This window comes from Heloderma suspectum, chromosome 1 (assembly GCF_057233095.1).
Source record: "Heloderma suspectum isolate Gila_16-S chromosome 1, 16-S_ref, whole genome shotgun sequence".
Lineage (NCBI taxonomy): Eukaryota > Metazoa > Chordata > Lepidosauria > Squamata > Helodermatidae > Heloderma > Heloderma suspectum.
The window spans coordinates 83,405,542-83,419,761 of record NC_139458.1 but is presented as its reverse complement, the minus strand read 5'-3'; the positions used below and the strand labels follow the sequence as shown (position 1 = coordinate 83,419,761).

General features: G+C 46.3%; 1 protein-coding gene across 6 annotated transcripts in view; it reads left to right on the top strand.

Moving 5' to 3' along the window:
• The window catches only part of LARGE2 (LARGE xylosyl- and glucuronyltransferase 2), an 88,671-nt gene that overhangs the window by 41,285 nt on the left and 33,166 nt on the right, over positions 1–14,220 (top strand). For 4 of the 6 annotated variants that reach the window (XM_084850542.1, XM_084850532.1, XM_084850550.1 and 1 more), the window contains exons 2-5: positions 7,521–7,666; positions 9,215–9,474; positions 10,224–10,306; positions 10,860–10,983. In XM_084850542.1, coding sequence (XP_084706668.1) covers positions 7,579–7,666; positions 9,215–9,474; positions 10,224–10,306; positions 10,860–10,983 — 555 coding nt within the window. In that variant the 5' untranslated portion in view covers positions 7,521–7,578. Of the gene's footprint in view, positions 1–7,520; positions 7,679–9,214; positions 9,475–10,223; positions 10,307–10,859; positions 10,984–14,220 lie in introns of all 6 variants that reach the window. The other 2 variants (XR_014790281.1, XM_084850514.1) reach the window with 1 other exon arrangement.

Here is a 14,220-nt window from a genome sequence, read left to right as displayed (position 1 = left end):
TTTATATTTATTTTAAATCTGTAGCCCACCCTGTCCAAAGGGTTTGGGATGGGTAATGGTCTTACATAAACAGATGGGTGGGATTACCCACCTAAGTTGCATAGGGGGACAAAATAGGGAACATGCAGGGCAAGGCAGGAGGTTTTTTAAAATTACAGCTTATTATGGTGGGTTGCAAACTGCTTACATTCAGGGCCCACACTTGACTATGTCTGCATGTTGCAGGAGAAGATGTGTTGTGGTGGGCACTCCTGTCTTTCAGAGAGATTTGTCCATTATTATTGATCTTTCACTGAGGAACCCCTGACAAAATGCCGAGAAAGCCCAGGCTTTCCCAAAATGCAACCAGCTCTGATACGATGATGGGTAGTGTGGGTGATATCTCCACCATGCTGGGGGTTGAGGTGTTAGGAAAACATAACCTGGTCAACAAATCCAGGTGAGTGATGTTGAACAGAAAAGGGCCTCCAGTCCTGTTCAGGTGAACCAAATGACCCTCAAAGAGTGTATACCACAATAAAATATGTTGGGCGGAGCGAGGGAATTATTGTTTATGGGAGAGACTTCTGCTCAGCACACACATCTTCTTCTGTGGTCTCCACATATTGCCTGGAAGTGCATTTTCATGTTCCTTACAAGAACAGCTGAGGGTTTTTCCTCAAAGAAGAATGTATTCTGCCAAGGATCTGCAGTTGCTTGGAGTTGGCTCTGTAAAAACTTTAGGGAGGTTTAGCTTTTCATTCTGAAGTAGCAACTTCTCCTTCTTCTCCCCTTAAAACAGACCATCGATCGCAGGTGCCAGCCGGCTTCTTTTGCAGAGTCCTGGTATCCCTGCTTCCCACCCACCTAGTCTCATCGTCTTCCGTGACAGGCAAAGCAGCAAAAGGGTGCAATCCTATGTGACCTGCCCTCGATACTTGTAAGCCTCTGAACTCGGAGGTTTACGAGTATGCAGTACAGAGTGGGATGTGCAGCACAGGTGATTATCACCTATGCCATGCCTCTTGCTCTGCATTTCAGCTAGACAGCCTTTTTTGCCCATCTAGCAGAGGCGTTGTGGAGTGGGAGGGAAGGAGGCTGGGGAGGCCTCAGAATACAGCATAAGCTGGCCTCTCCAGTCCTCTCCCCTCCCTGTCCATGCAAATGCCTCCATTACCTCCTTTCCGAGGTTGCTTTTTCCTTTGTGGGGACACAGACCTGGTTCACACGACATGCCAGGCTCACTATGGGTTATTTAACCCACAATAAGCCAGAGTGTGTGCCGGCGCCATTTTGAATATGCAACCCCTGATGGTGTGTCATCAGAACCTGGCTATCAGGGGTTATGCGAGGGTTAAACAACCCTCGCATAACTCTACAACAAACTGATTGGGGATTGCATATTCAAAATGGTGCCTGGCACATGCTGTGGCTCATTGTGGATAAATAACCCACAGTGAGCCTGGTGTGTTGTGCAACCCGGGTCACAGTGTTAATGGGGTGGGCAGTGCCACCACACTCTGGTGAGCAGGGAAATGAATAAGACCAGGGAGCAGAAGTCATGAGTGAGTTTTCTGCTTGGTTTAGCCAGTGACCCTTCAGCTGAATTGGAGCCTCTGCCTGGTTGGTAATTGCCTCATGGGTCTCTGAGGAATGCAGCAGGCACACGGGAGACTGGAAGGCTTAAGGATTAGTCTTGTGAGCAGTGGGATGTTAAGCTGGAAAAACCACATGATTTTTCATGTGAAAAATCTGTACCTCCAGTACAGTCACTGAAGAAAGGGCTCTGATGCAGCCACTTAATGGGCATGGGAAAAGTTGCCTCCAAGTCTAGATTGCTGAATTGCTATGTTGCCGTTTCTTTTGGCCATTTCTGACATAATATCTTTCCCCACATACACCCTCATTCTTATTTTTGAATGACTGCATATGCTTAATTCCACAGATATTACCTATTTATATCCAGAGGTTATGGGCACAACCTCTGGGCTGTTGACTGACTTAAATAAGGTTTAGTTGATTGGTCAAAGGGCAGGTGAACAGTTGATAAATCAATTTAAATAAACTTGCATATTACCAAAACCTCAGTCTAGGGACCTTAATGAGACAATGACGGAAATGTAAGGTAATTATTAGATGACAAATTACCTTACACTTCCTTACAGCTTGTTAGTCATTATTGGAACTGATAGTGATCTCTAATATTTTCATTTGTTGTTACAGTAGCACATCAGAACCAAAATAGCCTAAAAAGATTGTACCCAGTCCCACTAATTAAAATGTTGCCTCATCAATTAAAATGGGCTCCTATTAGCTCAGTAAAGCTTTAGACTAGGGTTGGGCAACTTGTGGCCCTCCAGATGTTTTGGCCTACAACTTTCACCAGCCCTAGCCAGCATAGCCAGTGGTGAGGGATGATGTGAGTTGTAGGCTCAAACATCTGGAGGGCCACCAGTTGCCCACCCCAGCTTTAGACAATCTCCAAATTAAAACCTGTGGCCTAGGTCCACAGCATCTGGTCTCCCCGTGATGTTTTTACTAGTGGCCTCCTTTTCCACAAATTAATTTGGGGAACAATCCACCAGAATGTTTCCCTTTGGAAGCCCCATTTGATATGGAGCTTATTTCAATGGGGCTTGTGAGAAGAATTGTCTGTATCCCACTCTGCCATTCCAAATCCTCCACCTGAGGCAATTGCCTCGCCTTGCATCACAGTGATCAATTGTTTATTTAAAGTATTTTTAACCTGTTCTTCAGCTAAAAAGGCTTGGAAAAAGGGAAGAGGAAGGAGGATGAAAAGAACAAACTTGGGCATCAGTTCTTAAAGTTACAGTTCCTATAATGACTAGCTGGGATGGAAACAGTTTTAGGTAGCCTGATGGAATGTTTCCTGCTAGGTCACAATTAAGGGAGAGCCAAAGGTAGCTGGCCTCTTTCAGAAGAGCCGATGGAATAGTCCTGCATCCCTTCTGCTCTGCTGCTATGGCCTTGTTGACCTCATGTTTCACTTTTAATGCCACTTGCATGGTGATGAGACTGCCAAGTCAGGGGTGGGGAACCTTTTTCCCTGTGAAGTGCTGTTGACCCACATGAAAAGTCAATCTACTAATGGTGCGTACAGCCAGAGACAAACATGGGTGGACGTTGCAGCATTGCAAGATTGTATAGCACTCTCTCGCTCTCTCCCACCCCACATGAAATTAGACTGAGGGCTGCATGGGGCCTGTGGGGTTGCAGGCTCTCCATCCCAGGCCTGAGTAAACCCCTCACAGAATGAACAGATGCTATGGACCTGGGCTGTAGGCTTGATTGATAGAACATCTAATGCTTCAGTTAATCAGTGGAAGCAAAGTTTAATTGATAAAGATGCTTTTTAATTAGAGAGCTGTGAGTTAAGTTTACAGTATTTGGTGGGGGATATTTTGGTTCTTTTTAACTTGGCTGGATCATACATTGCATTTTCAGAGGGCCAGATTCAGCAGCAAAGTTGGGGTTGTGTACAGGAACCGTGAGGTCCTAACCAGCCAGGGATGAACCTTCTCTGCTTTCCATAAAATATTTTTTTATTGAGGTATCTATATTTCCACCCTTCATCTAATTATCATGGTGGCTTGCATGGTCAAGGAATTAAAAAACAGTTAAAGTACATAAAATAAAATTGCAAATTAACATCAAATTATATAAAAGCAACATAAAATCACACGGCAGAGATAAAAATCAAACATGAAGCTCAAACAAATTAAAATGCCCTGCCTGCTTTCTAACCATCACCCTATTATTTTCTCTTATTTTCCCCATCTTGTTTTGCATTCTCTTACATGTTAGTTTTGTTTTAGAAAACTTAAATATGGTAATACATTGAAGTAAGTCTAAATATGGCTTCTATGTATGGATTCTGCAGATTGCCTAACATAGCAGCTGAGGTATATACATAACCTGCCTCACGTAACCAAAGGAAGCTGCTGATTCCGGAATGCCTGCAGTTGAGTTGCAAGCATCAAAGACTGTACATTGTCTGTAATGTGGCAGGAAGTAGAAGAAGAAGTTCACTCCAATTGGGAACAGTGGAGCATGGCTTGACCCAGTGCCAGTCTCCCTGCTAACACTAAACAGATGCCAGCACATCAGATAAGAACATAAGAAGAGCCATGCTGGATCCATCTAGTCCAGCATTCTGTTCACACAGTGGCCAACCAGCTGTCAACTGGGAACCCACAAGCAGGGCATGGGCGCAACAGCACCTGCCCACCCATGTTCCCCAGCAATTGGTGTACATAGGCTCCCTGCCTCTGGTACTGGAGGTAGCACATAGCCATCAGGACTAGTAGCCATTGATAGCCTTTTCCTCCAGGAATTTCTCCAACCCCCTTCTAAAGCCATCCAAATTGGTGACCATCACTGCTTCCTGTGGTAGTGAATTCCATAGTTTAACTATGCGCTGTGTGAAGAAGTACTTCCTTTAATCTGTCCTGAATCTCCCACCAATCAGCTTCATGGGATGACCCCAGGTTCTAGTATTATGCGAGAGGGAGAAAAACCCTACCCACATTCTCCACACTGTGCATAATTTTGTAGACCTCTATCATGTCTCTCCTTACCCTCCTTTTTTCCAAGGTAAACAATCCCAGCTGTTGTAACCTCTCATAGGGGCGATGCTCCAGCCCCTTGATCATTTTAGTTGCCCTTTTCTGCACTTTTTCCAGCTCTACAATATCTTTTTCTAGGTTTGGTGACCAGAACTGGGCACAGTATTCCAATTGTGGCTGCACCATATATTTGTATAGGGGCAATATGATATTGGCAGTTTTATTCTCAAGTCCTTCTCTAATTATGCCTAGCCTGGAGTCTGCCTTTTTTACACCGGCTGCACACTGGGTTGACATCTTCATTGAGCTGTCTACCACAACCCCAAGATCTCTTTTCTGGTCAGTCACCACTAGCTGAGATCCCATCAGGCTGTATTTGAAGTTGGGATTTTTTGCCCCAACATGCATCACTTTACACTTGCTTACATTGAACCGCGTTTGCCATTTGGATGCCCATTCTCCCAGTTTGGAGAAATCCTTTCGGAGCTCTTCACAATCCCTTTTTGTTTTAATCACCCTAAAGAATTCGGTATTGTCAGCAAACTTGGCCACTTCACTACTCACTCCTAATTCCAGATAGTTTATGAACAGGTTGAAAACCATTGATCCTAATACAGATCCCTGTGGGACCCCACTATGTACTTCCCTCCATTGGGAGAATTTACCATTTATTCCTACTCTCTGCTTTCTATTCTTTAACCAGTCACTGATCCATAAGAGGGCCTGTTCTCTTATTCCATGACTGCTAAGTTTGCTCCGAAGTCTTTGGTGAGGGACTTTGTCAAAAGCCTTTTGGAAGTCCAAGTAAACAATGTCTACCGGATCACCCCTGCCTACATGTTTATTGAAACTCTCAAAGAATTCTAAAAGGTTAGTGAGACAGGACTTGCCTTGCAGAAGCTGTGTTGATTCTTTTTCAGCAGGAGTTGTGCCAGGCTGAGGAACAGATGTCATAGGAACACAGGAAGCTGCCTTACACTGAATCAGACCATAGGCCCATCTAGCCCAGTATTGTCAGCACTGATTAGCAACAGTGGCTCTCCGGGGTTTCAGGCAGAGGTTTTTCCTGGCCTACCTGGAGATACCGGGGAACCTAGGACCTTCTGCGTGCAAAGCAGGGGCTCTACCACTGAGCTACAGCCCATCCCTTGGCTCAGTTACGGGTCAGCACTTGTCTGAAGAAGGAAGTACAACCAAGTCAGTGAAGACTGCAAGTTTCAGGTCTACACTGCGGCACATTTGGCATGAAAGCAGCCTAGGCCATTTTTGTTTGCACAGATCCAGCCATTCAAGTACCATCACTGTCTCTCTCCCTGCTCCCCCTCCCCCAGTTGATTCAAGCTGTGGAGCAAAGGCTGATATGAACTCTGTGCTCTCTTGATTTTGAGTTTCCTTTCATCTGCATCACAGTTCTGGGGAGTCCATTCTGGGGAGTCCATGTTGTTGTACAACAAATCAGAATAAAACGACAGTACTCTAAAAATGTAATAGTCAGCAATAAAGAATCAAGACAACATTGAAGTCACTAAGGGCGCAATCCTATGCGTGTTTAGACCGAAAAAATAAATGTATTAAAATATAAAAATATGCCCCAATCTGATGGCACAGGGCATGTCTTTTTCAGAAGGGCAGTCATTTCTCAGTTTTTGGCCTTTGCTTCATACAGCAGTTTGTATCTTCCTTTCTGGGAACCCCTAGCCCTAGTTTGATGAGATCGAGTGGGTGCGCAGGGGGTAGATATCCTGTGCATTCTTGCAGCATTTTACCCACCCCCCCGACTCCACCTTTTATTTTAACACATGACAGAGCTGAACCCTGATGCTGAAAACAGGTCCAAAGTCATGGCCACATTGACGTTGTTGTTCAAATTTTTAAAAAGAAGCAATAAAAAGATTTTTTTTGGATCAGCTGGGAGGCTGGAATAACATACAGTGGTACCAGTTAAAGTGCTCATTATAAACTTGATTATTAGTTCCATCACTTCTATAGCGCTTTTCAGTTTTTGAATTCTAGCATAATTTGTGCTTGCCACAATTCTATGAATTAAGCTTGAGAGAGAATGTTTTTTTCCAAGCGTGTTCACTGAACTTTGTGGCTGAGTAAGGACTTGATTGTCTGTCTCCTGTATCTCCAAACTAAACACTGTATCCAGTGACTCCCACACTTGCTGTTACTCATACATGGGGCTGCAAGTCCCTCTCTGGCAGAAAGTATTTGTGGTTTGGCTTTGCTGAGTGAAGGAGTGTTGTTTTAGCTGATGAAGGCTGTGAGCTTGGAGGATCTATCTCGTTGCCCTCTGGATATCTTGAGAAGCAGCCATGGGCTTTTCATGAAGGTGGGCATGGCACTAGGAAATTGGCAAGTGTATGGTATTGCCAACTTTCTCTCCTGTGTGTGGAGGGTGTTTTCTTGTCCTCTAAACAGATTGGGGGCATCCTCTAAACAGATGGTTTAGCAATCTGTTAATAAAATGGAATCGTCATCTCCCACGTGTCCCTTTGCAATGTTGCCTCCTGTGCAGGATCAAACTTGGGTGACCAGGGTGCTTTTAGGAGGACTGCATGCTCTTTGAACAGAATGGGAAGCCCAGCTGAGATTTCATCAGGATTTTGCTTGTGGAGTGGGCGTTCTAGTAGGAAATAATCTACAACCAAGCTGAGGGAACTGAGAGGAGGGGGATGATCCTTGCTGCTTTTTCAGCTACTGCCTGGCTGGTGGGGCCCAGAGATGATGGGTTTCACAAGTGAGATCATCAGGTTGCCAGTGGTGGACATGAATGCCATTATCAGTCCTGGGGTCCACCTATCCAATCCCAGCTTGAAGTAAGGCGCCCCACCAGCTCTATGGCCATTTGGAGGGTGAGTGAGGCCCCTGTGGCCAGAGGGAGCTTCGTGAGAGAGGAGCAGATACCCAAGCAACGTGGTATCTCTGAAGGCCTTTTATTTTCTCTTGCAGGGTGTAGAATGCTGGCTCCGGTGAGGCTAGGCCTGCCCACGTGACGTTTGCCACCACCATGCTGTGCCCTTGGCGTGGGAAGGCGAAGCTGCTACTGGCCACGGTGACGCTGGTCTTCCTCATCTCCTGGCTCTATCTCTTTATGGGTAATCTGGAGTGTGAGTGAGGACAACAGGGATGACTCATGGGAATGGTGTGTGTGTGTGTGTGGGGGGGGGAACGGCATGAGGAAAGGAGGTGCCGCAGACTGGCCCTGTGGCTAGTATAACCACAGTTGGGAGTTGGGACTCTAGAATTCAGCTGTGACTATACTGCAGACTCACTCTGAGATCTTTGGGAAAAGCCTGGCCTCAGTTTCCTTGTGCGTAACAAGACTGGGAAAGCTTTGTTGACATTTCTCTAGAGCGGGTTGGTCTACATGTGGCCCTCTAGAGCAGCCTCCTTCCCCAACCTGCACTCCAGATGTGTTGGACCATGACTCCTGTATCCCCAACCAGCATGGGAGTTGTAGTGCGGCACGTCTGGAGAATGCCAGGTTGAGGAAGGCCTATAGATGTTTTGGCCTACAGCTCCCATCAGCACAGCCAGTGATGAGGGAGGATAGGAGTTGTAGGTCAAAACATCTGGAGGGCCACAAATTTTGCCCTCTCCTGCCCCCCCCCCCCCGAATGACTGGGGCAATGGCTCCATTTGCCTAATAGGATGCGTGACTGTGGTATATGGAGGTGAGGTTGGGCTTTTCCGTTCCTTTGGATTCCTCATAGCACAACACATGGTGGCTCTTCCCTCCCATATGTGATGCAGAAACAGCAGCTGGCCAGGTTTCCAGTTGTGGGGAAATTAAACAAAACAACCCCAATTACTGATGGATGGATTGATCGATTAAACAGATTTATCTCCCAGCTTTTCCCTATTTAGGTCTTCAAGGTAGCGTAAAATATTTCGGCCTGCGCTAGAGCAAACCATCAGATTACAGCTGATGACCTCATTAGAGGACGAATACCTCTGAGCAAGCCTTCTTGTTGGGACCGCCATGTAGTTTTTCTCGCTGGCTGTTGGCTTGAAGGTCATTGGAATCCGCACTGGAGAGGGCTCGGTGGAGCTGCTCTTCTCCCTTTCTGATGCCAGTGGCAGACCTGTACAATGAAACCTGCATGCTACAGTATAAAACGCGCTGTAGTGGCATATGGACCAGAGACTTCCTGGGCTTCGGAGTATTAGTCCCTTAGCTTTCCTAATCGAATACCATCTGTAGCAAACAGAACAACTGGGGAAGCTAGGTGCTGCAGAGCTATGCCCCCCTCCTGCTATTTTCACTGCCTCCTTCTCCCCTGCCCTCGGAGAGCATCATATGCTTTTGCTTTGTAGTATTAAAGGAGCTGTTCAAGGGGAAGGCCTTTTGACTCTACAGAAAGATGATAGGTGAAACTAATGTAAATGAAATCTGAATAGGTACATTCCAAAGGAATGTGTAAGATTGGGGGAGTATTTTCAAGGTGTTGAATGTTACGACCTCTAAAGATGAGTTCAAAAAACTTACACTAAATATTGTTCCTGCTGTCATGTGAATTTGGGATTTCCTTCTCCCTGCTTCTTCTTCTAGCTTCACTGAAGTGTGAATTGGAGGCTCACTGCCTTAGATCGTCCTGCCCTCACCATTGCCCTGTTTTATGTTTGGGGGATTCCCTCTATAGATGGATGTTCCCGTATGCTGCCCCCCTGCTTTGGGGAACAGTCAAGCCGGTACCTTGACCGTGAGGCCTTGGCGTCCCAGGTACGAAACATGGAAGAGGAAAACCAGCTTTTGAGGCTGCAGCTCAGCCACTCCCAGGCACAGGAGGAGAAGGTGGATGGCACTGACAGCAGCCAGCAGGGGGCGCAGTTCATGGAGGACCAGGATGGACGGAACAACCACACTGGCTGCCCCCAGCAGAGGATGGTTCAGAAGTGTGAGGTAAGTGTGAGGTGTGATTCATTGTCAGGGCGCCCTGTGGACCACCCATTTGTGGGCAAAGAATTCTGTCAAAAGTGGGAAAGGCATGGAGGTCACAGCGGAAGGGGTGTTGTAGGCCCTGAGATACCGGAGGTAGCCATCTAATTTCCTTTTAGGTACTGTGGCATTTTAGTTTGCAATAGAGGGTACAATGGAGAGAGGTTGTAAGGCTTTCCCGCACTCTGCAAGAAGAGGTTTGTGTGGTGGTCCACTTGGGGCAAGGAGACAATACTAGCTTGTGCCTGGAACTCCAGCCCTGTTTGGTTGTTCATCAGTGTTTTGCTTTGCTTTGTCCATTTTGTTCTTGGAGAAAGCCTCTGTGTGTTTACCTCATCGTTGATGGTATAAAGATGAAAAGACCATAGGAGCACAGGAAGCTGCCTTATACCGAGTCAGACCCTGGGTCCATCTCGCCCAGTATTGCCAACACTGACTGGCAGCACTGTCTCTCCAGGGTTTCAGGCAGGAATCTTTCCTAGCCCTACCCGGAAAAGCCGGGGATTGAACATGGGAGCTTCTGCACACAAAGCAGGTACTCTGCCACTGGACTGCGGCTGCCTCCCCATGGCAGGCCAGGTGATTCTGCATGTAGAATGGAGAGGGAAGTAGCATCTAGATGCCCTCTTCTAATGGAGGGAAAAGGGGAAATGACTTCTTTCAGTAGGTTGTGGTTGAGGGTCAGGCCTGATGGCTTCTTGTGTTTCTGACAGCTCCTCCATGTTGCGATTGTGTGTGCTGGATACAATGCAAGTCGGGATGTTGTTACCCTGGTGAAATCCATCCTTTTCCACAGGTAACTTGAGTTGGGGGGGGTGCTCCCCCCCCCTTTTCTTTGACTGGGTAGTGAGGTTTCTGGCTCTTCTAGGCCACAGGAGTTTGGAGGATTCACAGATGATGCCTTTCTGCACCTTGGCTTCCAAGCTGCCATTCTGGATGTAGGAGGGGAGCCAAGGACAGGTTCAGCCTGGCGTGGGAAAGTCTTCTTTGATCCTCTATCCTCCACCTTTCCTCTGCTAGTTGCAGCTGCCAGGAGTCCGTGTTACTGCAGGGAGGAGTCCGGAGATGTCATAGTTGTGCTGCATGGGTGGGTTTAAAGGGGGTGGTGTTCCAGAAGGCATCAGTTACAGTGTAGAGGTGGAAGAACATCTGGGGAGTGATTCAGAAGATGTCCTAGTCCATCCTTCCCCAACCTGGTCTCCTCCAGATGTGTTGGACTGCAACTCTTATAATTCCCAGCCAGCATGGTCATTGGGAATTATCGGAGTTTCGGTCCCAACTAGACCTATTTCTTTAAAAAAATCTGGCTTTCTACTATTGTGAGCATTACCTGTTTCTTTCCTTGACAGGAAGAACCCTCTCCACTTCCATCTCATCACTGACTCAGTGGCCCGCCGGATCCTGCAGACCTTGTTCCAGTCCTGGATGGTGCCCTCGGTTCATGTTAGCTTCTACAATGCAGATGACTTGAAGGCAGGGGAGCTAGATCTCATCTTGTGTCATCCCTCCCCACTCCTTCCTTTTGAATTTCCCTTTCCACAATCTGTGTTTCTATGAAGTGAGCCACTCCGTAGGGAAAGCCTGGGGTAGGAGTTGTTTGTATGGAGGTTGGAGGTACCAATTATTTCACTACTGGTTACTCTGTCACTGCTGTTATTGTTTCATTGCGGGAAGCACCTGTTGACTGGGTTGGAACTGAGCCCCCCAGTGGGTAAGTAGCTCAGGGTATGTGAATGGGTTTGGGAGTGTCATTCTGTTTGCTTAATGTAGGGGTCAGAAATGTTATACAGGTGCCTTCCTCTTAAGGCAGAGGACTTAAATTGGCTTCAGTGAGAAATGCTTGTATAGCTACGAGAGGGCTAGATCTGAGATCCAAGCAGTCACAACCCTTCATTGAGGATGCGTATAACTGCAGCCGAAGAATAGCCAAGATACACACTGGAAATGATTATATGTAAATATAATTAATTTATGTAAGAGAACATTCCACAGTTCAGCCTTCTAAGAACATGAATCCTTTTTGCAAAGTGAAAGAAGGAGCAGGCAGGTTAGAGATAGGGTGCCTGGAGCAGTGCTCATCCAGGAGGAGATGGAGTTGTCCAGGGCCATAAAACCATGCCCAATGACCACTGGGAACTGTGCCAGCCCTGTTCTGGTTTCTGACCCATTGCCAGCCATTAGATGCACATTATGTACAAGCTGGTCTCCATAATCCAAATGACTAGAAACATAGTTTATTTTCACTTTGAGATTTGCACAGAGCCACCAGGGACCCTCTGACATGCTAAATACACAATTGTTTTGGAATTAAAGCTGTTGGAGGGATCAGGGTTAAATTGGGGGTTTCAGACATGGAACTGTTTTATTCTGATGCAATTGAGAAGGCAGCTCCCATTTACTTTATTCTTTCTGGCTGCATTAGATGCCTCTGATGAAAGTAAAATGCCCCCTTGAGAGGCTTCCACCCTTGTTGTTCAGTCGTTAAGTCGTGTCCGACTCTTCGTGACCCCATGGACCATAGCACGCCAGGCCTTCCTGTCCTCTGCTCTCTCCCAGAGCGTGCTCAAGTTCATATTCACTGCATCGGTGATGCTATCTAGCCATCTCATCCTCTGCCGTCCCCTTCTCCTTTTGCCTTCAATCTTTCCCAGCATCAGGGTCTTTTCCAGTGAATTTTCTCTTCGCATTACGTGGCCAAAATATTTGAGCTTCAGCTTCAGTATCTGTCCTTGCAATGAGCAGTCAGGGTTGATTTCCTTTAGGATTGACTGATTTGACCTCCTTGCAGTCCAGGGGACTCGTAAGAGTCTTCTCCAGCACCACAGTTCAAATGCATCAATTCTTCAGCGCTCAGCCTTCCTTATAGTCCAGCTCTCACAGCCATACGTTACTACTGGGAAAACCATAGCTTTGATTAGACGGACCTTTGTCGGCAAGGTGATGTCTCTGCTTCTTACTAGGCTGTCTAGGTTTGCCATAGCTTTCCTCCCAAGGAGCAAGCGTCTTTTAATGTCATGGCTACAGTTGCTGTCACTGATCTTGGAGCCCAAGAAAATAAAATCTGTCACTGCTTCCATTTCTTCCCCTTCTATATGCCAGGAAGTGATGGGGCCAGATGCCATGATCTTAGTTTTTTTAATGTTGAGTTTCAAACCAGCTTTTGCCCTCTCCACTTTCACCCTCAACAAGAGGCCCTGCCTTCTTTGTCCTTTATCATGCCCGTCTTTGCACAAAACGTTCCCTTGAGATCTCCAATTTTCTTGAAGAGATCTCTAGTCTTTCCCATTCTATTGTTTTCCTCGATTTCTTTGCATTGTTTATTTAAGAAGGCCTTCTTGTCTCTCCTTGCTATTCTCTGGAACACTGCATTTAGTTGGATATATCTTCCCCTTTCTCCCGTGCTTTTCGCTTCCCTTCTTTCCTCAGCTACTTGTAAAGCCTCATCAGACAGCCACTTTGCTTTCTTGCGTTTCTTTTTCTTTGGGATGGATTTAGTTGCTGCCTCCTGAACAATGTTATGGACCTCCACCCATAGTTCCTCAGGCACTCTGTCTATCAGGTCTAATCCCTGAAATCTATTTGTCACCTCCACTGTATATTCATAAGGGATATGATTTAGGTCACACCTGAATGGTTTAGTGGTTTTCCTGACATTCTTCAATTTAAGCCGAAATTTTGTGAGAAGAAGCTCATGATCTGAGCCACAGTCAGCTCCAGGTCTTGTTTTTACTGACTGTATAGAGCTTCTCCATCTTTGGCTGCAAAGTACATAATCAATCTGATTTCGATATTGACCATCTGGTGATGTCCATGTGTAGAGTCGCCTCTTGTGCTGTTGGAAAAGAGTGTTTGCTATGATCAGCATGTTCTCTTGGCAAAACTCTATTAGCCTTTGTCCTGCTTCATTTTGTACACCAAGGCCATGCTTGCCTATTATCTCAGTGATTTCTTGACTTCCTACTTTAGCATTCCAATCCCCTATGATGAAGAGGACATCTTTTTTTGGTGTTAGTTCTAGAAGGTGTTGTAGGTCTTCATAGAACCAATCAACCTCAGCTTCTTCGGCCTCAGTGGTTGGGGCATAGACTTGAATTACTGTGATATTGAATGGTTTGGCTTGGATTCGTACTGAGATCATTCTATCGTTTCTATCTGAGATTGTACCCCAGTACTGCTTTTCCCACCCTTTTATTGACTATGAGTGCTACTCCATTTCTTCTAAGGGATTCTTGCCCACAGTAGTAGATATGATGGTCACGTCACCTGAATTAAATTGGCCCATGCTTGTCCATTTTAGTTCGCTGATTCCCAAGATGTCGATGTTCAATCTTGCCATCTCATGTTTGACCACTTCCAGCTTACCTTGATTCATTGACCATACATTCCAGGTTCCTAAACAATATTGTTCTTTACAGCATCGGATTTTCTTTTCACCACCAGACACATCCACAGTTGAGTGTCCTTTCGGCTTTGGCCCAGCCGCTTCACTCTTTCTGGCGCTACTTGGAAATTCCCTCTGCTCTTCCCCAGTAGTATATTGGACACCTTCCGACCTGAGGGGCTCATCTTCCGGCGTCATATCTTTTAGCCTTGTGATACGTTCCATGGGGTTTTCTTGGCAAGAATACTGGAGTGGGTTGCCATTTCCTTCTCCAGTGGACCACATTTTGTCAGAACAATCCGCCATGACCTGTCTGTCTTGGGTGGCCC